Source organism: Dasypus novemcinctus, chromosome 23 (genome assembly GCF_030445035.2).
Source record: "Dasypus novemcinctus isolate mDasNov1 chromosome 23, mDasNov1.1.hap2, whole genome shotgun sequence".
In the NCBI taxonomy this organism is placed as follows: Eukaryota; Metazoa; Chordata; class Mammalia; order Cingulata; family Dasypodidae; genus Dasypus; species Dasypus novemcinctus.
The window spans coordinates 2,978,254-3,001,550 of NC_080695.1; the positions used below are offsets into that span (position 1 = coordinate 2,978,254).

At 37.4% G+C, this 23,297-nt stretch overlaps 1 protein-coding gene and 1 pseudogene across 1 annotated transcript; one reads left to right on the forward strand and one right to left on the reverse strand.

The window, feature by feature from the left end:
- Window positions 1-1,489: 1,489 nt before the first annotated feature.
- Window positions 1,490-12,269, forward strand: LOC101424709 (BTB/POZ domain-containing protein 10 pseudogene; annotated as a pseudogene).
- Window positions 12,270-21,182: 8,913 nt separating this feature from the next.
- On the reverse strand, window positions 21,183-22,121 carry LOC101424256 (olfactory receptor 7C2-like). The gene has a single exon (XM_004469432.3). It carries the CDS (start codon window positions 22,119-22,121, stop codon window positions 21,183-21,185), a length of 939 nt encoding a protein of 312 aa, XP_004469489.3.
- Between the last annotated feature and the right edge of the window lie 1,176 nt (window positions 22,122-23,297).

Genomic DNA, 23,297 nt, shown 5'->3' on the forward strand with positions numbered 1-23,297 from the left:
AAGTGTTTATCTTGATGCCCATATTTGATTGGTGTGCTTATACCTTGTTAACCTTTACAATGTGGCTGTAATTCCAAGGATCCCACTTTTATGTAGGGATCTGTTTCCAGAATTTCCACTGAGGAGAATTTTGCACTTCATTTTCACATGAAACCTACTTACTAATACAGAATCTCAAGTTCTCCAGTGAGAACCATATGTGAAAACTACAGCGGCAATTTAACTCTGCTATCCATCACTGTCCATTCTATTACTTATTTTTGGGCTAGATTAATGCCTTTCTTAGGCCAGTTTAGGGATAAACTTAAAAGATTCAGGGAAAATAATAGGTGTGAATCCTCATATTTAAAAAAAAAAACCACATATCAATAACCTATGTACAAATTTGTGGGAAATAGAAAAAGAGGGGCAGATTGAATTTAAACCTAGTAGAAGGAAGGAGAAAAACATTTAAATGGAGAGAAATGGAATAGAGTATATAAAAATAACTGATACAACCAATGAAATTGATTCTTGGAAAAATTGAGTAAAAGAGCTAAGGTTTATTGAGATGCAAAAAGGGAAAAAAGAGGATGTAGTTTACTAGAATCCAGTATGAAATTGGGGACCTTGATAGATTTTACTGATATGAAAGGAAGTATGAATGAGTGCTATGAAAAATTATCTGCCAATAATCTAGATAACCCAGAAAAAATGGACCAATTCCTAGAAATGCACAATTTACCTAAATTGCCTGAAAATACATTGATCTCAAAAGGTATAACAACTAAAGTGATTCAATCTGCCCTCAAAAACCTCCAAAACAATAGATGTCTAGGATCGGTTTCCATAAGGAAATCTATGAAAATTTCAAAGAAATAATTATAACACTTCTCAAAATCTTCCAACTCAAAAGTTCCAAACTCATTTAATGAGGCTAAAGTTATTGTGATACCAAAGCTACATACGTAAAGACACAAGTAAAGAAGACCAAGGACCAATTTTCATTAAAATATAGATTCAAAATCACTCAACAAAAACTAGCATATCAAATTCAACAGAAGAGTAAAAGAAGTATCCATGAACTAGTGAGCTCTATCTCAATACACAAGACTGTTCAACATAAGAAAATCAATGTAATACACCACATTAACATAATGAAGAGGAAAATCACATAAAAATCTCAATTCATGCAGAAAATGTGAATTATAACTTCCAATACCTTTTCACAATAAAACACCCCCCAAAATAAGAATAGAAAGTAATTTCCTCAACATGATAAACAGCATGTAAGTAAAAACCCAGGTAATCTTATCCTCAAGGCTCAAAGGGGAAAGCCATCCCCATGAGGTCTGGAACAAGACAAGGATATCTGCTTTCACTATTGCTATTCAGGATTGTACTGGCAGTTAGGAAATTAGGACATAAAACCAAACAAACTATATACAAATTAGAAAGGAAGAAATAAAATTACCTGTTTTCAGTGATGTCATGACCCTTCATAGAGAACATGCCAAAGCGTGTACAAGAAAACTCTAAAGCTCACAATCGAAAGCAGCCAAATGCAAGGTATGAGATTTTTTTTTGAAGCACAAGAGACCAGGGATTGAACTTGTATCTCGTGTGTGGGAAGCAGGCACTCAACCATAGGACCACATCAGCTTCCACAAGTTGTTCGTTTGTATCTTTCTTTTTATTTGCTTGTTTGCTTTTGTTTCATCAGGAGACACCAGAAACCAAACCTGGGATCATCTATGTGGGAGGCAGGCACTCAACTATTTGAGCCACATCTGCTCTAAGGTGTAAAATGAACATGCAGACATTTGTGGTGTTTTACGCCATGCAAAGAACATTCCTAACTGTGCAGTTTTTAAGAAATCATATATCATAGTATCAAAAAGAACAACATACCTAGGAATAATTTTAACTAAACACTTGAAGGATTTGCACACTGAAAACTAGAAAATACTGTTGCAAGAAATTAGAAAAGACATAAAGAAATGGTAAAACATCCTGTGTTCAAGGATAGGAAGAATTCCTAATATTAAGCTGTCAGTACTACCCAAAGAAATCTATAGCTCCTATATAATCCTTATCAAAGTCCCAGGAGAGTTTTCAAGCAGAAATATAAAAGGTAATCTTCATTCATATGGAGTTATATTTCACCAGGTCTGAGTATGCCACCTTAATGTACTATGTGTATTTATTTCCATGACTTTTGGCTGGTTTAGACTGGGAGATGTTTGAGAGCAGGCACAATATCTTACATCTTTCTTCATCCCCAGAACATAGTTTAGTGCTTACCATGTGATATTCTGACTAAGTATTTGGTGAATGACTGAGAAAACAAATGGTAGAATGAATTGAACAGGTATTGCCAGCTATGGAGATAAAACAGAAGCAGTGAGAGAAGAGGAAATCCTGTTTAGAGAGGACAGCCTCATGAATGAGAGCCGACACCAGAAAAGACAGATTGGATACAGAAAATATTTTAGCATATCCAGAATGTCTTTCCAGAATCAGCAAGGGAGAAATCATTCAGGGAAACCTTGCACTACGAGGGCCCACACCTAAAGAGGGGTTGCCTGCTCCTGGGATGAAGGAGTCCATTGGGATAAGAGGTGAACATGCAGCTCCAAAGCAGTCTCCCAAAGGTCAAAACTGTACAAGTTTTCATTGTGTTTTTCCTTCATTCCTCCAGAAAACCAAATATCTCATGGAGAGGAGAGACCAAAAAGTACTCATTAAATATGCTCATGGGAAATAAATCCAAAAGGTACAGGAACCCTAAATTATTCTCCTAAGCTACCCCAGGTCTTCTTTACTGATCTCTGGTGATGAGGACACACAGCTGTGTCTTCTATAGACCTCACGAGTAGTTCCATTTCCCTGCCCTTTTGGGAGCAGAGCTTCCAACTTTATCCCTCATTCAAGGAATAATCTGCATTGGTGAATGCAGACCCTTCTTTGATAATTTCACGGTGAGTCACAGAATAATCACAGTTAATGGGGGAATTTGTTATGGCTTAAGGGAATCCTTTTAATGGTGGTGACTTTATGTATATACATACATAAAGAAAGAAAAATCATACAATGACATACCTGTTCAAAATGCCTGAGTGGAAGCAAATTATATGTACACTAAAATTTCTTTCTTCATTAATCTGTTTCCTCTGGCCTTAACTCAGCAACTTTTATGTTTGTTACATTGCTTCTTCTTTCTCTAAAATTGTTAAAGTCTGTATATTCACTTTTACGCATATGTGTGTGTGTGTATATATATATATATATATAAATATATATATGTATGTATGTATATAGGAGGTTGTGAACTTACAAACCATCATGCAAATGTGCAGAATTCCCATACAACAGCCCTCCCACAATACCTTACATTGATTTGACTATTTTTTACAGATTTTATTAAAAATAGAGGAGTATGGAAAAAATAAATGCATGCCATAGACCTTAATTAGTAGTAATAATCTGATGATGTTATTTCTTAATTTTTAAAATTAGTCATTTAACAAACATTTATTCATCAAATACTTCATGGTAAGCACTAAATATTATTCTGGTAATAAAGAAATGAGTAATGCTATGCTCCTCCTATTAAAGAAAATACATCCCAAAAAGGTTTAAAAACATAGACTGAGTACATGAAGCACCTTGATGTGGCTCTGAAATCCTCCTGAAGTGGATCCACATGTTTCGACTCCTCCTATGAGGCTAGCGAAGGCTTCTCAGGTGACTTGGTAATTGTACTGAGTGTTGACAGAGGAACAGGAGTGGTTTCTGCAGGAGAAAGTGGTAGAAGCACTCCAAGAAGAAAAGACAAGGACAGATAGCTGGGATCAAAATAACTGTAAGGGGGGGGGGGGATGTTTTATAAATAATTATTATCTAGTGAACAATGAGGGGCCGGGTGTGACAAGCGGAACACGGGCCTGGACAGGTGAGCAGAAGGCAGAAAACAGAGAGCTCTTTTTGTCCACAAGATGGATAATTATGTTTGAAATTATTGGAGAGTTAGTGCAGGGTTTATAGAAGGTCTTGCCCTCTGGAAAGCCCACTCCCGGTCAGTGCGAACACTGCTCTTGTTAAAACTGCACATTGCTGACGAGGGCTGGAAGCAGCGCAGTGAGCATGGTGAAGGAGGTTTGGGGAGTGAATCGGTGAAAGGTTGAGTCATAACGTACAAAGCATTCACTTTTAATACCAGGCACAGTGCCTGACATCTTATATTCGTTGCTTTATTTAATTATTTCAATTACTCTATGATAATGATTTCACTATTCTGATTTAATCGAAAAAGAATAGAATTTTACAGCAGTGAGATAATCTTGTTCAAGACGTGCAATAACATTTGGAATAAAGCTCAGAGTTTGTTGTTTCCTAAGATTTTGCATTTCACTAATAACTATACTTCTTTATGAACTTAATATTTTAAACAGTGTTAGATTTACAGAAAAATTTCAAGGATAGTAGAGTCTGTTTCCACAACATGCAGTCACTTTCCCCTGTTCTTAATGTCATTACCCAGAATACCAGATTACAGTTGTCTTAAATTCTTTGTCCTTTTTCTATGGGAACAGTTTCTCAGACCATCCTTAGTTTGATGGCCTGAATAGTTTGAGGCGTGCTGGTCAGGCATTTTGTTAAATATACTGAATTTGGGGTTTGTCTGGTGTTTTTCACTTACTAGTTTGGGATTATATGTATTTGGAGGAAGACAATGGAGATAAAGTAACATTTCCATCACATTGTATCCAGGGGCGTATTTTATCAACATTAGTTACCACTGTTGATGTTGGCCTTCATCAACAGTGTTTGTAGGTTTCCCCATTATAAAATTCCTTATTTTTCTGACTTTCCATATATCCCTTTTGTAAAGAAGTCACTAGGTGAAGCCCAGATTTCAGGAGTGGGGTTTATGTTCCACCTCCTTGAGGAAGCAATATTTGCATGAATTTTTGGAATACTTCTGAATGGGATTTTATTTCTTACTTATGTAGTCAGTAATTTATTTAGATAAGAATGGATTCATGACATTTGGGGTAGGGATGTAATACTATTTTATTTCATTCAAATTGTACCAATTTTTTTCCATGAGAGCCATTGTAGCTGTGCCCTGTCGTTCTCTGATATATCCCCATCATTGAGGGTTTTATTTTAATACCTACTTCCTTTCTGGTACTATGAAATGCTTCAGGCTCTTATTGTATGTTTGTTTCCCCAGGCCTACAGTCAGTCATTTCTCCAACGAGCCTTGTATGGGAGAATGGTTTTAAAATCCAAGTCTGGGCAAAAACTCTGCTTCTTGGTTCTGGAGCATCTAGTCCTTCTCTGTTGAAAGATGAAGGAAATATATTTGTGTCCACTAACTTGTGCATATACACATATCAATAAATATTTTTACATGTAATCCTCCTTATCTGTATTAACCTAAACAAGAGTTCATACTGATGTTTCTATGTGTAAACCATTATGACATATATAAGTCAAGCCTCCTTTCCTTGCTTATTTGTAACATTCCACTCCACAGTAAGAAACATATTCCTCTATCTGCCATCTATTTACTTCATTGCTTGATACATATACAGAAGTAATAGAATTATTAACCCATACCCTGGGAATCTGTATCTCTTTTTATTGCATCATCTTGCTGTGTCAACTTTCCGTGTGTGTGGCGCCATTCTTGGGCAGGCTGCCCTTGTTTTGCACTGGGCGGCTCTCCTTATGGGGCGCACTCCTTACACTCGGGGCTCTCCTATGCGGGGGACACCCCTGCATGGCAGGGCACTCCTTGCGCGCATCAGCACTGCGCACTGCATGCATCAGCTCCACACAGGTCAAGGAGGCCCGGGGTTTGAACCGCGGACCTCCCATGTGGTAGACAGACGCCCTATCCACTGGGCCAAGTCTGCTTCCCTTCCCCTCAGAACTCTGTTTTTGAATAGGCACCAATCTAATGGGTGTAATATATCTCACTGTGGTTTTGTTTTGCCTTTCCCTAATATCTAGTGGTGTTGAGTATCTTTTTTTATTATTTATTTTTAATACTTTTTATTTTTAAAAAAATTTAGATTACATAAAGGTTACATAAAAATAAAGTAGGTTCCCATATTCTCCACTCCCCCCCCCCGCCCATTCCCACATGAACAACTTCCTTCACTAGTGTGGTACATTTGTTAAAATGGATAAACACACATTGGAGCATTGCCTTCAAGTGTGGATTATAGTTTACACTATATTCACACTCTGTCCCGCACAATTTTGTAAGTTAGGACAAAATATATAATGATCTGTGTCCACCATGGCAACGTCATTCAGTACAATTCCAATGTCCCAAAAATGTCTCATATCACACCTGTTTTTCCCTCTCCCTCCCCTCAGAAGTTCTGGTAGCCATGTTCTCCACATCAGTGTTTTTTTAACGATTTGTATTTCTTCTTTTGAGAAGTGTCTATTCAAATCACTTGCCCAATTTTAAATGGGGTTGTCTTTTAATTTTCAAGATGTAGGATTTCTTTGTATATGCTGGATGTTAGGTCCCTAATGGATTGATGTTACCAAATATTATCTTCCATGGAGTCCACTGCCTTTTCACTTTCTTGACAAACTCCTTTGAAGTGCAAACATTTTTAATTTAGAGGTCCCATTTATCTACATTTTCTTTTGTTGCTCATTCTTTGGATATAAAGTTTGTGAAACTGTTTCCTACTCTAAGATCTTATAGATGCTTCCCTACTTTATCTTTCAGGAGCTTCATCATCTTGTCTGTTATACTTAGATCTTTGATGTATCTCGAGTTAATTTTTGTATAGGGCATGAGATGGTGAATCTCTCCTGCTCATCATTTATAACAAATGTACCAAACTAATGAAGGATGTTGTTACTGTAGGAAAGTGTGAGAGGGGAATGGAGAGGGGCATATGAGAATTCCCTGCATTTTAATGTAACTTTTATGCAATCTAAAGTATCTTTAAAAAATGTAAAATATGTATTAATAATTTTAAAAAATTTGATAAAAACGTAGTAAGCATGTACCCTCATCTTACTGAAGAAGTTAGAGTTATATCTTTCAAGTCATTGGAAATAAAGAAAACACTGAAAAACATGCCAGCTGAGAATGTTGACGCTTCTGTTATAATCAGGAACATCAATAAGACTCTAATAAAATTGTTGGCTCCACATGTATGCCCACTTTCTGCAATCAAGTACTAGGAGATTCTTGCCATCAGCATTGGTTAAATAGGCACCACATATGCTAGTTCCCCATCCTCCGGAGGGCAGGAAAACAAGCCAGAAAGAGGTAGAAAATGCTGTGATGAGTCATCCACCTTAACAACGTCACACAATGTCATGTAGACTCAAGTGCGGATGACAAACTTACCGATACATTGAAGGTCCTGGGGAACAGGGATTGAACCCAGGAACTTTCATGTGGGAAGCTAGTGCTCCATCCCTGAATCACTTCAGTTTCCCTGATTTTTTTATTTTTTCCTTTCTTTTGCTTGCATATATTTTTGTTTTTCCAGGAGGCACCAGGATCTGAACCCAGGGCCTCCCATGTGAGAGGTAGCACTCAACTGCTTGAGCCACAGCCATGTCCTATAGTACATTGATTCTTATGAGAAAAAAATAAGCATATGTCAAGAATGACAGAGACCATTTCAACTCTGTTATTTTCTCCTCTATCATTATTTGCTTCCCCATTCCAGCATCTCTTATTTTTCTCTCAGAGATAAAAAGCATTCCTGATTTTGCCCACTGAATTTTGATCTTTTCAAGGAACATAAAATATGTGGAAACAATAATGATTCATTCTGAACTGAGCATATACATTTTTCTCATGGAAAACTAAATTTACTCATGAAAAATATATAAAAAGCTTTAAGAAAAAAATGTCTGTCTTCTATTGGTGAAATGGAAGGGCAGTTTAAGGTTTTGTTTAAGGGAAAACTTGAAGAGAGGTCTTAAAATATAAATTTCAACTAAAGAAACTTCCATAAATTGAGTTAAACACTAAGGTTATAGAAGGAAATACTAATATTTCCTGAAGAAGTGAGAGACCCATATGCTGCCTGTAAACCATGAAATGTATGTTATATTTTAAGAGGAGAATACTCATATTTAGTGAGCTCTTTTCTGTTCAATTGTATTATATTTTGTAAGTAGAAAAATTATTTACTAGAACCCTATCATGAGAACTTTAGAAAAGCTAAAACTGTCAATTGAAGACTAACTGTCCAGAGTGGGGGAAGTGAGAATAACACCCTCAGCTCCAGGGAAAATCATTTAAACTAAGACACAGTAGAAAGCCTTAACAGACCCCTTACCTTTTATAATGCACCATAATAATGTAGCCAGTGGGGGGTTTTAATATACCATTGTTACCATTAGACAGAACATCTCAACAGAGGATCAATAAAAAAACACAGACCTTGGATAATCCATTAGAGGATCTGGATATAAGAGATGTATAAATAAATTTACACCCAAATACAGAGAGATACACATTCTTCTCAAGCACACCTGGATCATTCTCCAGGATACACCACATGCTAGGCCCCAGAACAAATTTCAATGAATTCAGAAAGATTTAAATTATACAATGCTATTTCTCTGCACACAATTGAAGGAAGTTAGAATTCTGTAAGTGGCAGAGAACCAGATTAGGCACAAATATAAGGAAGCTAAATAACTCACTCTTAGAGAATAAGTGGGTCAAAGAGGAAATTGGAAAATAAATCAATAACTACCTTATATGAATGAAAATGACAAAACCTTATATCCAAACCCACTGAATTCAGCAAAAGCAGTGAAAAGATGGAAATGTATAGACATAATGCCTGTATTAAAAAAGAAGAAAGAGATAAAATAAAAACCTAAATGCACACCAGAAGGAATTAGAAAAAGAACAACAAACTTCCCAAAGCAGGTAGAAAGAAGCAAATAACAAAGATTAGAGCAGTGCTATATGAAATTGACAACAAGAAAACACTAAAAAATACCAAAACCAAAAGCTGGTTTTTTGAGAAGATTAATATAATTGACAAGCCCTTAGCTAGACTAACAAAGAAAAAAAGAAGGAATATGAAAATACATAAAGTAAGAAATGAGGAAAGGGATATCAACACTGACCCAAATGAAATGAAGAGTATCATAGGAGGATATTTTGAAAAATTGTATGCCTACCAAATGGATAACTAATATGAAATGGACGAATTCTTAGAATCACACAAGCAGCCATCTCCATGGAAGAAAAAATTGATGAACTGAATGGAACAATCACAAGTAATGAGATAGAATTAAACATCAAAAACCTCCCAACTAAGAAAAGCCCCAGAGCAGATGGCTTCACAAGTACGTTCTACCAAACATTCTGGAAAGAACTAACTCCAATCCTTCTTAAACCCTTCCAAAAAATTTAAGTGGAGGGAATATTGCTTAACTTGTTCTATGATGCCATCACTCTAATACTAAAGACAAACAAAGATGCCATAAGAAAGGAAAACTCTAGACCAATCTCTCTAATGAAACTAGATGCTAAAATTCTCAAGAAAATTCTTCCTAATCATATTTAACAATACTTAAAATGAATTATATGCCATGAAAAAGTGGGTTTTATCTCTAATATGCAAGGATGGTTAAACATGAGAAAATCAATCAATGTAATGTACCACATTAACAGATTGAAAGAAAAAAAATCACATGATCATCTCTATTGATGCAGAAAAAGCATTCAACAAAATACAGCACATTTCCCAGTAGAAACACTTCAAAACACAAAACTAGAAAGAAAGTTCTTCAACATGATAAAGGGTATGTATGAAAATCCCACAGCTGCCTAACATCATATTTAATGTTGAAATGCTAAAAACTTTCCCTCCAAGATCTGGAACTAGACAAGGATGCCCACTGCCCCTGCTCTTATTCAGCATTGTGTTAGAAATACTTGCTTGAGCACGTAGGCAACAAAAACATAAAATTCATCCAACTTGGAAATGAAGAGGCAAAAATTCCACTTTTTAAAATTTTTCCCCCTTTTTAAAAAGATACATAGATTACACAAAATGTTACATTAAAAGTAAAAGAGGGGAAGCAGATATGGTTCAATGGATACAGCTTCCATCTACCATATAGGAAGTCCACGGTTTTACACCCAGGGCCTCCAGGCCCATGTGACAAACTGGCCCACGTGGAGCGCTGCTGCACACAAGGAGTGCCACCCCGCACAGGGGTGCCCCCTGCATAGGAGTGCCACCCCACGCAGGGGTGCCCGCTGTGCAAGAGTGTCCCCACACAGAGGAGTGCCATACAGAATGCGAGTGCAGCTGACCCAGGAGTGGTGCTGCCCACATGGAGAGCTGACACAGCCAGATGATACAACAACAACAACAAAAAAGGGACACAGAGAAGAGACAATATGAGACTCAACGAACTAGAAAGCTGAGGTGACACAAGAGAATGATCACTTCTCTCCCATTTCAGAAAGTCCCAGGATGGGTTCCCAGAGTCACCTAATGAGAATACAACAGACACAGAAGAATGCACAGGAATGGACGCAGAGAGCAGACAATGGTGAGGAAGGAGAGAGGAGAGAAACTAAATAAATAAATAAATAAAAGAGGTTCCCATATACCCCACTCCACACACCCCTCCACTCCTCCCACATTGACGATTTATTTCATTAGTGTGGTACATTCATTGCATTTGATGAGCACATTTTGAAGTATTGCTACACAGCATGAATTATAGTTTATACTGCAGTTTACACTCCCGCCCAGTCCATTCAGTGAGTTATGGCAGGATATATAATGTCCTGCATCTGTCCCTGCAATATCATTCAGGACAACTCCAAGTTCCCAAAATGCCTCAATATCACACCTCTTTTTCCCTCTCCCTGCCTTCAGCAACTCCCACGGCCACTGTCTCCACATCAATGAAATAATTTCTTCCATTGCTAGAGTCACAATCATTCTATAGTAGAATATCAGTAAGTCCACTCTAATCTATATTTTATTCCTCCATCCTGAGGACACTGGGTTGGTGACATCCATTCCACCTCTAAATCGAGAGGGACGTAGATCCCACATTGCTGATAGATGGGATTCTCCTGCTTGCAGCTGTAGACTCCCTCAGATCCTTGGATAAAAAGGGGAAATGGTAAAGACAAATAAGTTTATATGGCTAAGAGACTTCAAAATGAGCCAGGAGGTCATCAGAGGAATTGTACTTACGCACTTCTCAGCAGGATCTCAGAGACACCCAATATACAACCCCAGGTAGTGGTGCTCCTGAAGGCTACAGAAACACCAGGTTCTATGATCATGACAGATGACTCTGGAGTTCAGAGCCTTGTCAGTGGGTCCTATTTCTACTTTGTGCTCTTGAGTGTGAAGGAGTTGGACTCAGATGTGACCTCGCTACACATGCTTCTTCTGTCACTTTTACTAGAACTTTGGTTGATGCTGGGGTTGGTGTATGCTCAGGAGACTTGAATCTCTGGACTGGTCATGAGCCAGCTGGGTCCTGAGCCTCAGCAGAGTTGCAAAATCTACTCTTTGGTTTGTTGGACTTACCCAGGTCATATAATAGGGAGGCGACGATGGTCAAAATTTCCACTGTGTTTTGAGCTACTCTGGGTTAATATATGGAAGGAATAATTGTTGTCCTGATGACATATCTATTCCTGAGTTGAGAGAAGCATGCGCCTATCTTTCCATCTCTTTTGAATATAATACTGTTAAAAGTAGAGCTCTTAGTGCTTTAATACATGAGTTATCAAATGATCTTGCTTATAGACAATTTAAAATTTATCTGGAAGAAGGGCTAATCACTGTTTTGGTACCCAGTGCTCAAAGTGGGTGTGCCACATAGTGGTGCTTACAGATGATGAAGTGGTTGATTGGGATGAAGAATACCCACCATGGATGGTAGAAGACTACTGACAAATTATTTATAGCAAAAAATCGATAGATTTTTCACGTACATTGAAAACAAAGATGTGGCCAAATCAGTTTTGAAGCAGAGGGGTCTTAAGGAGATTAGATTTGGAATAGAAGCCGATCCTACCTACAAGAAAAATCAAAGAAAAGGCCTTGGGGATGCTCAGCAGTGAGTTACAAGTATGTCCAACTTTTCAGTAGCTGCTATAGACATTCACCAAGATCAGCTAACAGTCGAGCTCAACTCTGCAATTGGATGAGCTGGATATACTTCCTATCCATTCCTCTTCTCTCCTCAATGGCCTTGATCCTGATGGACAGAATCCAATGCTGTGATGTTGATTGTTCCTTGGAAGTGTAGCATAATACTCTCCACATGGTGCGCTGCAAGGCCACTCTTCACTGTGAGATGCACATAATGTTTAGGACACTGTGGTGGAGGATTTCTTAAAGACAAAAGGTAGTGAATGGTTTTAAAATGAGTAAACTCTAGAATTGTGAGGTACTTCATATAGATGTATTTGCTTACCGGTAAGTTTTGTGAAATTGGTTCTGTGGGGGGTGGAGACAGTCCTTTTTAACATACCTAAAACTTTTAAGAAGTGGTGGAAATTGGCATTTGAGGTACCTTCAATCTAGATTGACATTTGTCACATTTCAGGTAAAATACAAAATAATATATGTTCACATTTCATAAAAGGTGGTTAAATGGAACTGTTCAAGCAAATTTTGTAATTCTGATGAACAACATTACCTAAACAAGTGCTTCTATCAAAGTATTCCTTCAGTAAAATATATATAGTTTGCTGCCCACAGAAGAGCACAAAATGAGTATCACAGGGTTTGTTTGAAATTATTAGGATGTCATCAATGCCAGTATCTTACCAGTTCAGGTAATCTCCAGTGCTGTTTTCACCCTTTTAGGGTGAGTCACATGCAGGGAGTGTGACCATCAGAGGTGGTTTGTTATACATTCTGCCTTACCCTTAATCTGTTTTACAGATATTTATTTACTAATGAGTATTTTCTTAAGTGTTATGGGATAGGAAAATGAAATGCTTGTTCTTCATTTGCTAAAAGTTTAAACATAAGATTTTCATCCAAATAAAATTACATTTTTAAAAAAACTAAACTAGATGTCCAAAATGTTATAAAAAATGACTCAGCTTTGAAAAACTAAGGAATGTATTTAGAACATTTGTATAATGTTTGACATATTAGACCTTACAAAACATAATGATGTAGACATTAAACTGTTATTTTGCATAAGAGTAAAAAATACTTAAATTTTAAACATCAACAACAAAAATTTAAACAACCAAAGTCTGTGAAGCAAAGATCCAGACAGAAGAATCCAAATAACTTATTAATATTAACATATGCTCAAATCATCTGGGAAACCTAATTTCCCTATCAAATAATATGTTATAATAAATTATGGAAACTGGACTGTCAGTCAAAGGTGTTTTATCTAAGTAGGTGTCTTACTCTTTGGTTTGTTTTGTTTTAAGGCTGCATCCACCAGAGTAAAAGATCTTCCTTGTTCAGAGAGCAGACTTCGAGGAAAGGGAGTTTAAAGAAAAGGACTATTGATTCCTTTAAGTTTTTACTATTATTGTCATGGTTCACTTGAGTTAATATAATGTGATTCAGAAGGGAGTGGCCTAAATTGGACAGCTCTGAGATTAAACCCTGTCTCTACCTCTTCACCACATATGTGACTTGTACCTAGTTTCCTACCTTCTGTCTTCTTTTACTCCCTCATCAGTAAATGAGGGACTATAATGCTAATCACATAAAACATTACCAAAAATTTAAATGAGTTAAAATTTAAATTTAAGTGTGAGAAATAGGAAAGAGTTTTCCTATTCATTGATAGTGGGAATGCAAAATGGAGCAGCCACTGTGGACAACTATTAGGTGGTTCCTCAGAAAGTTAAAGATAAAATTAATATATGGCCTGGCAACTCCACTTTTTAAGTATAAACCAAAAGAATTGAAAGCAGAAACTCAAAGAGATATTTGTAAACACACAAATGGTTTATTAAGTAAAGAAATTAATGAAAGAGAAAAATAATTATAATAGAAATTAGGGTTTTTAAAGAATTCTAATAGAGGATTTACGGTTTGTGTAATTTTAATATTAGCAACTATGTTAATTAGTAAATTGACTGTATTCTGTCATGTTGAAAAAATTCATCTAGTTTAGTATCCTGGACATTATTCAGTAATCTATAGTACCATAATAACAAAAATCAGTTACAAAACAGCTTCCATTTGAAATAGAAGAGTTTGAAGATGAGCACTTATCCAGATTATATCTCGAGGCATTGTCATAAATCCCAGGGTGGCCAGAATTCTCCATGGTTGAGATCTACTGGTTGAAAGTCTGAGAACATGAATTTCCTTTAGAGTTCCTAGCAAGATCCTAGATGCTTCGACTTACAAAACTCATCAGAATCCATGAGGAGTAGTGAAAAAAGTTGGATTCACCTGATACACCCTGGTTTCTTGGGAACAGATTGAGCAGGAACCATCTCCGTCGGCTCCTGAAGCATGTTCCAGAGGAAAACGATGGGTCAAGAGTGAAGCAACTTATTGTCATTTTGTCTTCAAAGAAGTTCTATTACAGAAAAGTCACATATCAAATACAGGGGACTCCCATATGCTCAACATCCTCCCCATGTTCCCCCTTCCCTTATTAATAACATTTTATATGTGGACGGTACATTTGTTACAACTGATGTACAAATACTGAAACATGTAGCTACTAACCATGGTCAATGGTTTACATTATGGTTTACATTTTGGACCATACATGATACATTTGGATGTAATTTAACATGACATGTATCCATCACACCAAGATCATGTAGAAAACTTCCATCACTCCCAAAATGCCCCCTGTTCAATATATACTATTCCTCCCTCCCTCAAGGACCCACTGCAACCACCAGGCTTCACTTCTTGGAGGACAAGGTTAATAGTTACTTTCAACAGCACTGAGGGATTGACACACCAGTCTGTCCTCCCCTATTGAGAACTGCTTATATTCTCCAGAGATATTTGCCCCTCTGTTTGAGAACATAGTCTGCCTCCCCAGAATGGGAATCCACCAACTTATTGCTCATTATGTGGTTCTTCACCCACTGGTATAACATACTATGGCAAGATGAACACCAGACATTCTCTAGAAGCCATCCCTAGGTGCATCCTGTCCTGAATGCCCCCTACATCCAACACCCCAAACCCGGAACCCTCACTTGCCATATGGCCAACAGAGCATTCCCAACATTGTAGTTTCAACCATGTACCCACCAATCACCAGTGTTCACTTGCTCCCTCCCCCAACCTTCACTCCAGTTCCATGGATGGGGGAATAAATGGAAAATGCCACTTTACATATAGGACAGCAGACCTTAAAGTGATCAAGGCAAAATGTCAAATTAAAAAAAAATAAGGTTTTCATTAGATTCTATTATTCCAAAAAATTTAAGTTATTTCTTTTATTTCTTATCTTTAAAATGAACTCTATTACTTCATTTTGTTATAAATTGTATTTGGCTAATGTATTGACTTCATTTTTGAAGAAGTTTTGGATCACAGAAAGGTTACAACTGTGGAAAGGGAGGATCACGGCCGTGGGGTATCAGTGATGGGGAATGCATGAGAGGAGTTTCACCTAGGTATACATATAAGGCAAATAAATATGTTGAAATGTTCATGGGCCATTGTCATGGTGGTGGAGATTCACAGGATAATCAAAGGAATGTCAAAGTCCCATCCTGGGGAGCTCTGCCACATTCTCTAAAGGAACACCAAAAGTCCCCTGAGTACAGGGGCAGTGACTAGTGAAGGAGGATGGTCCACTCACTGGCCCTTGGTGTTGATGGCTGTGCATAAGAACCTTTACTCTTGAAGTGGAAATTTAGCCTAGTATTATAGGGTACCTAAAAGCTGCCTCCAGGGAGCCTCTCTTTTATTCAAATGTAGCCCCTCTCTAAGCTGAATTCAGCATATAAATATATTACTTTCCCCAGCATGGGACATGAACCCCCAGGAATGAGCTCTCTCTCACCAAGAGACTACTACCAAGCACCAACTAGCAAGGCAACTGGAAAAAGACCTTGATCAAAAGGGGGAACAGGTAAAGACAAATGAGTTTATATGGCAAAGAGACTTCAAAGTGAGTCAGGAAGTTATTCCAGAGGTTATGCTTATGTACATCTCAGTAGCATCTCATTGACTGCCAAATTAGATACTATCCTAACTAGTGGAACTCCTGAGGGCTCTGGAGACATCCAGGTACTATAGTCAGGGCAGATAGCTCAGAAATTTGATGTCTTACCAGTGGGCCCTACTTTGGAATTTATGCTTCCCAGGGTGATAGAGTTGGACTCAGTTGTGATTTCCCTGCATGTGGCTCATCTGTTCTTCTATTTGAACCTACATTTAGTAGTAGAGTTAGTAGGTGTACATCTGAGAGACTCAAATCTGAGCTGTCCATGTGCTAGCTGGGTCCTGAATTTCAACAGATTTGCACCACCTACACTCCAGTTCATTTTTTTCATCCAGGACAAGTAACAAAAGGTGATGATGGACAAGTACCATATCAAGGAACCAGGAATGTCTACAATTGCAAACAAGTGAGACCCATCCACTGGCCCTAATGGATCACAGCCCCATCTCAATTAGAGGTGGAGTGAAAATCACCATCCTGGAATCCTCAGGATAGGCAAATGAATCATGGACTATGGTAGACTTACTGGTATTCTACTATAGACTTAGTGTGATTCTAGCACGGAGGAAATTTTATCATTAATGTGGAGGCAGTGGCCACTGGAGGTTGTAAGGGCAGGGAGAGGGAAAAACAAGTTGTAATTGGGGGCATTTTTGGTACTTGGGAATTGCCCTTAATAACATTGCAATGACAGATACATGCCATTATATATCTTATCATAACTTAGAAAAATGTATGGGGGAGAGAATTTTAACTATAATGTAAATGATAGTCTACACTTAGTGGCAATATTCCAGTATGTGTTCATCAATTGTAACAAATGTACCACACTAATGAAGAGTGTTGTTAATATGAGGGATTGTGGGAGGGATAGGGAGTGGGGCATATGGGAATCCCACACATTTTTTATGTAACATTTATGTAATCTAAGTATCTTTTAAAATTGTTTAAATAATTAAAAAAACAAAATAAAAACAAGTGTTCTTTCCCACAAATAAAAAATAAAATGTAGCTGTAAAAGTAAAGCTAAAAACAAAAAACAAACAAACAAAAAAACCCAAAAAACAAAGAGTGAAGCAACAAGGAAATGTGCTAATGAAAGACCCAGGGGGAAATATGGTAATTAGTAGCTAAAAGACCACTGTAAGTATCTCCTCTTCTATTTCCCCCATCCTTTGCAATCTTGGGTTGGATTGTACATGACTGTTTCTCTTGTGAGCCTTAGTGTGTGCATGGTACCAATTTCTCACACCTTCCTCCTGTCTTTTCTGGGGACAGGCCTTCAGTCTCCATTATGAACCACTCTGGAAGGAATCTGGACTTTTACAGGGTGAACCACTTCTTAAAGGTAGCATCCAGGTGAGTTGGAGAGTCTAGGAGAGAGTGCCTAAAAAGATCAGGGGAAATTTTTGTGTGGTCATCTGAGTCAATGCAGTTCAGCCCAGAGCTGAGAAATCACACAGCTTGTTTGCATCTTCAACTAATCAATTAATTTATTTATTTGCAATATACTTAAAATTTATTTCAATATAAATGCACACATATTCAGAAACCTCTGTGATATTGCAAAGGTGAAAGCACCTGATGTCATCTTTGTGAATTTGGATATTATATTTTACTGGAAAACTCAGAGTATAATGAAATAAGTGCATGCAACATAATGCCCTTGGGAATATATCATAAGAAGAGAGATAAATCCAAGTAGTGGATAGCCATGGCATTTGCAGGGCTTTATATAGTATGGTTTGGGGAGTCCTTTGCATATACAAGAGATACAGAGACAAAATTGCATTTCCATTGGATTTTCAGAAAAACAGAACAAAAGCCAAAGCCAAAGAATGATAAAGAAGAGAATGCCACCAAAGAAAACTGAATAAGAAACATGTTGCCTATGATATGGGAAAATATAAAAAACAGTATGGTCAAAAAAATATGGGACAGGCACAGGAATAGCAGTTAGACCAGGCATAATATGGAGACACTGGCATGGCAGGTGCAGCAGGAACACCTGCTCTATCTATGGCCCTTGAGTCTTGATGATCCTCAGTTCCCATGCTGGCCCTCCGTTCTTGCTCTCTTACTTGCGCTTATCACATTGTGAAAGTGGATTAAGTGAAAATGGATACAATGCATCAGAATAATCACAAAAATCATTAAAATAATGAGTTATTATAGTAAAAGGTGGCACTAGTGGGGCTTCTGAGAGATCTAAAGACATCAGAAAACTACAGGCAGGGCAGACAAACCCAGGAATTTAGCACCCGGTCAGTGGGCCTTACCTCAGAATATATGATAACCTATCCCTCCAATGATCAGAGTTGGTCTCATTTATAATTTTCCTACACATGGTTATTCTGTCCCCCTTTTTTGAATCTATAATTAGAACTATAACTATTAAATATGTGATTCCCAGATTCTGTCCATTCATCAGTTGAGCCCTGAATTTCTGTAGAGTTGCAGTCAACCCCTGCCCTCCAATTCATTGGACTCACCCCAGACAACTAACAAATGGATGATAATGGAAAATGCCCATCCCCCGAAATAGAGGGTACCTATAAACTGCAAGCAAGACAGTTCCATCCTTCTGCCCCATGGAATCTAAGCCCCCTCTCAACCAGAAGGAGAATGGGCATCACCATCCCAAATTCCTCCAAGTTTGAGGAATGAACAAACATAAGGTGGGAATGTAGCTTTGGGTAAAAGTAGGTTTATTATTCTAGTAATGGAAGAACTTCTAACATTGATATGAAGGCAGTGGTCACCAGAGTTACTGAGGGGAGGGAGAAGGAAGAATAGATGTAATGTGGCTCATTTTTGGGACAATGGAATTGTTCTACATAACTTTGCAATGATGGATACAGGTCATTATATATTTTGTCAAAACCTATAAAATTGTGTGGTGCAGGGTGTCAGCCATAATGCAAACTATAGACCATGATTAGTAGCAGTGCTTCAATATCTGTTCATCAATTGTAACAAATGTACCATACCAATGAAAAATGGTGTTAATGGGGAAAAGTGAGGGAGGGAGGGGGTATATGAAAATCCCCTATATTTCTGATGTAGCATTTAGGCAATTTAAGCTTTCTTTAATAATAATAATAAAATAAAGGATGTTGACAACAATGGTTTTAGGGCAATTATTTATATTTGAAAGCAAAATAATTTTACACTTCTTTGTTAAAGTAGTTTCACTTATAACTGAAGTTGGAGGTAAGATTAAAATAGCATAAGATTCTTGAGGTATTATTCCTTACCTTTCTGAGCATAAACTGAGATGGTAGGAACATGAAAGAAAGAACTGGGAATACAATAGCTGGATGCATGTCCATTAAGAAATGGCATATCAAAACATTATAAAGAAAATAAAAACAAATAAAGCTAGTGAAAATATGTAGAACATACTGTGCAGTACAGGAAAACTCATGAACTGTGAATTAAATGCAAGTTGTTCAATAAAGGGTTGATACTGAGAAGTCTAACCTTGTGTTTCATTTATATGTAACAGTAGAACCCCAAGAGCCAGAACATTCTTTTGTCAGGAGTAGTTTTCCAAAGTAGCAGTTTAAATCAGAAGAACTGCTGTCTCCTTTGAGTTTATCTTTTATTATTATAAGGGTTGATGGGAGTTAGTATCACAAGATACCTAAAAGAATTACCTCAATGGAGGCAGATTTTATCTTATTTCTGCCCCTTTACCAAATTTTCACCTTGAGCTAGATGCTTAATGTTTAAGTTTCCTGGGCTGCTTATAGCAATGACAAGAAAGGGGTTGGCATAAAGAATGGGAGTGTATTTACTCATGGTTGATGCTGAGAAAATGTTCAAATCGAGCCCATACCAAGATGATGCTTCTTCCTGATGACTGGCTGCCAATGATCCCGGGCTCCTCTGCCACACGGCATGGCCCATGGCAGTATCTGCTAGTCTCTACCTTCTCTTCCAGATTTCATTGCTTTCAGCTTCTGGCTCCTATGGCTTTCTCTCTGTCTGAATTTTATTCTCTTATGCAGTCCTTCAGAAATAGGATTAAGATCCAACCTGAAAGAGATGGGTCTCACCTTACCTGAAGTAGCTTCATCATAAGGTGTTACGTAAAATGGGTTCACACCTACAGGAATGGATTAAATTTAAGAGCATAATTTTCTGGGGGTACATACAGCTTCAGAATACCACAACTAATTACCATAAGCACTAACTGCCTCATTGTACTAGGCAAATATGGAGCTAAATGCATAAAAGACTTATTGCAAAAATCCAATGAGACAATGTGTATGAAACGCTAAAAGAGTGTGGTCAAATAGGGAGTGTCATTGTCATTATTATTCAATGACTTAGAGGCTTTTGGCCAGACTAAAATCTTTTGTTATTTCATTATGTCTGTATTTTAAGGGTCAGAATGTACCTCAAATTTAGCTACCTATGATTTATATGTAACTTTTCAATTAATATTCACTGAGGCATAAACTCCTTAGCAAGAATGTTACTAGGCACTGCACATTGCATTTACAAAGATGGAAAAGATACAGCACTCAAATTCAGAAAATTCATATTGTGAATTATTAGAAAAATTCAGTAAAGTTGTCATGAATTAAAGGAAAATGAACAAGAGGAAAGGGGAGTAATCTTTAAAAATTTTCAATTGGTTAACCCAGAAAACATGACTGCAATGCAATCTTTAGGACATTGCCAAAACAAGCACAAACACATTTGGATATAAAGTAAATATATATATTTTAGTTATGAGATACAATTTATTTTCATAAAATATCCACAACATCCCTAAATATAACTGAGAATGTGCCAAATTCTACTTATACAAATTTGACATTGTTGGTTAGAATTTTTTTAATATTCCCCAGGATATAACTTTATAAACTGTAATGAGTGTAGGAAAAGCCTAAGGGAAGATCTGAGAAAAGAGTTCCTTTCAAATATGAAAATACAGAGGAAGCTAAAATGTTGCTTTTTCTTCATTATTGTGAACTATTAGTCATGATGGTGCCCCATCACTGAGAGGGAGCTGCCCAGAAGAGGAGCCTCCCCAGTGCCCCCTTAATGTCTGTGTTCCTCAGGCTGTAAATAAAGGGGTTCAGCATTGGGGTGACCAAAGCATACATCACTGGGGCCACCAGATTTTTCCTAGAGGATGGGGTGGCAGCAGAGCTCAGGTAGACACCAATGCCTGTGCCATAGAACAAGGAGACAACTGACAGGTGAGATCCACAGGTGGAAAAGGCTTTATACTTGCCTCTGGCTGATGAAATTCTCAAAATGGAGGAGACAATCTGAGAATAAGAGAAGAGGATCCCAATGAGAGGAAAAACACCTATAACAATAACCACAAATAACTGAAATATGTTATTGATAAGGGTGTCTGAACAGGCAAGCTTCAGGACTTCAGGAATGTCACAAAAAAAGTGTGGGATTTCTATGTTTTTGCAGAAGGACAGCCTCAAAATTGGCAAAGTCTCCAGCAGGGACATCAAGACAGTGAGACACCAGGATGCCAGAACCAGGAGTACACAGAGCCAGGGGTTCATGATGACCATGTAGTGCAGGGGGTGGCAGATGGCCACAAAGCGGTCATAGGCCATCACACCTAGGAGTAAACTCTCCAGGGATCCAAAAGCAACAAAAAAGAATATCTGTGTAAGGCAGCCTGCATAGGTGATAACTTTTTTCTGAGTATAGATATTTACCAGCATTTTTGGGACAGTGGTGGAGGTGAACCCAAAGTCGGCAAAGGACAGGTTGGAGAGGAAGAAATACATGGGCGTATGGAGGTGGGAGTCTAAGATAATGGCCAGGATGATAAGCAGGTTCCCAGTGGAGGTGACCAGGTACATAGACAGGAACAAAGCAAAAAGAATGAGTTGAATCTCTGGATTCACTGAAAATCCCATGAACAGGAATTGGGAAAGACTTGTTTGATTTTCTGATTCCATGTGGATGCTATACCTGCCAGGGTAGACAAAAGCAAGAATAATCAAACAACAGACCATGGAACAATGTGATTGGCATTATTTAGAACTGAGTAAATTAATAAAGTACTACATTTGTAAAATTATCTACATTTGGACATGATAATCCTATACTACCCTATCTCATATATGACAATTTTGTGAGATTCTATTACGTTTCATTAGACAATTCAGAAAAACTAAATGTAGCAATTTCTTTTGGAGAAAATATAATTAACCACGTTTGATTCAAAATAAGGTAGAATATACTCATACCCAAATAAGTAATTGATCAAACAAGACTACCCTCTACAAATTGCCCTGCTGGGAGTCTTTGTCACAGCCAAAAGAGAAATTATCATTAAATTCATATAGAAATATAAAGATGCTTGCTAGAACCACAATCATTAAAAGTGATCATTCATGTCTTATGCTATTCAATATGACAATAAAAATAAATCAGTTGATATTGGAAAGACAAATTATCTCTTACAAATAATGATGGACAAGCAAAAACAGTTACAGATATCACCTGGAAAGCTTTCAAAACTAATAAGGGATTTTGGCACAAAACATAAGAAAATAATTACCTTTGATATATATTGCACTGATCAGTTATGACAAAGAATAGAAATAGAATTCTAATCAGAAAAAATGCAACGAAAGAATTCTTCAATTATGAAATATCCCCAGAAGATTATATTCTTTGGGAGAAAGCTATTCTCCTGGCTTATTGGACAGTGCATATTTTTATGGATTATGTAATTGGATGACCCAAAGACCTTATGACATAGGTAGTTATTTTAATTTACTCATTATGGAGATAAATATTTGTGTCCAGTGAATGTAGAATGAATGGAGAAATTACTAAGTGACATCTCACTTTTGGGAAAGGGAGATGGAATTGAGAACAAGAACACACTGGCTATTTGAGGCAAAATAAAGAGAAACACTCTAGAGAATGGAGGCTCTAGCTGCTGCTGAAGGGAAACCCTGTGATGTTGAATTTGTGCATGAGCACACCCAGATTTGAGAGGGCACAGAAGGCAGTGAAGTCACAGAAACACCCAGACAAACAGATTTAATGGCATAGGATTCTTAGTAAATAAGCTTTCCCCTCTCTTTTTTTCCCTCTGTCTTTTGGGAGTTGCTGCTCACCAA

Excerpts from the sequence above, each read along its gene's own strand:
- LOC101424256 (XM_004469432.3), bottom strand. The coding sequence starts at position 22,121 with ATGGAATCAGAAAATCAAACAAGTCTTTCCCAATTCCTGTTCATGGGA.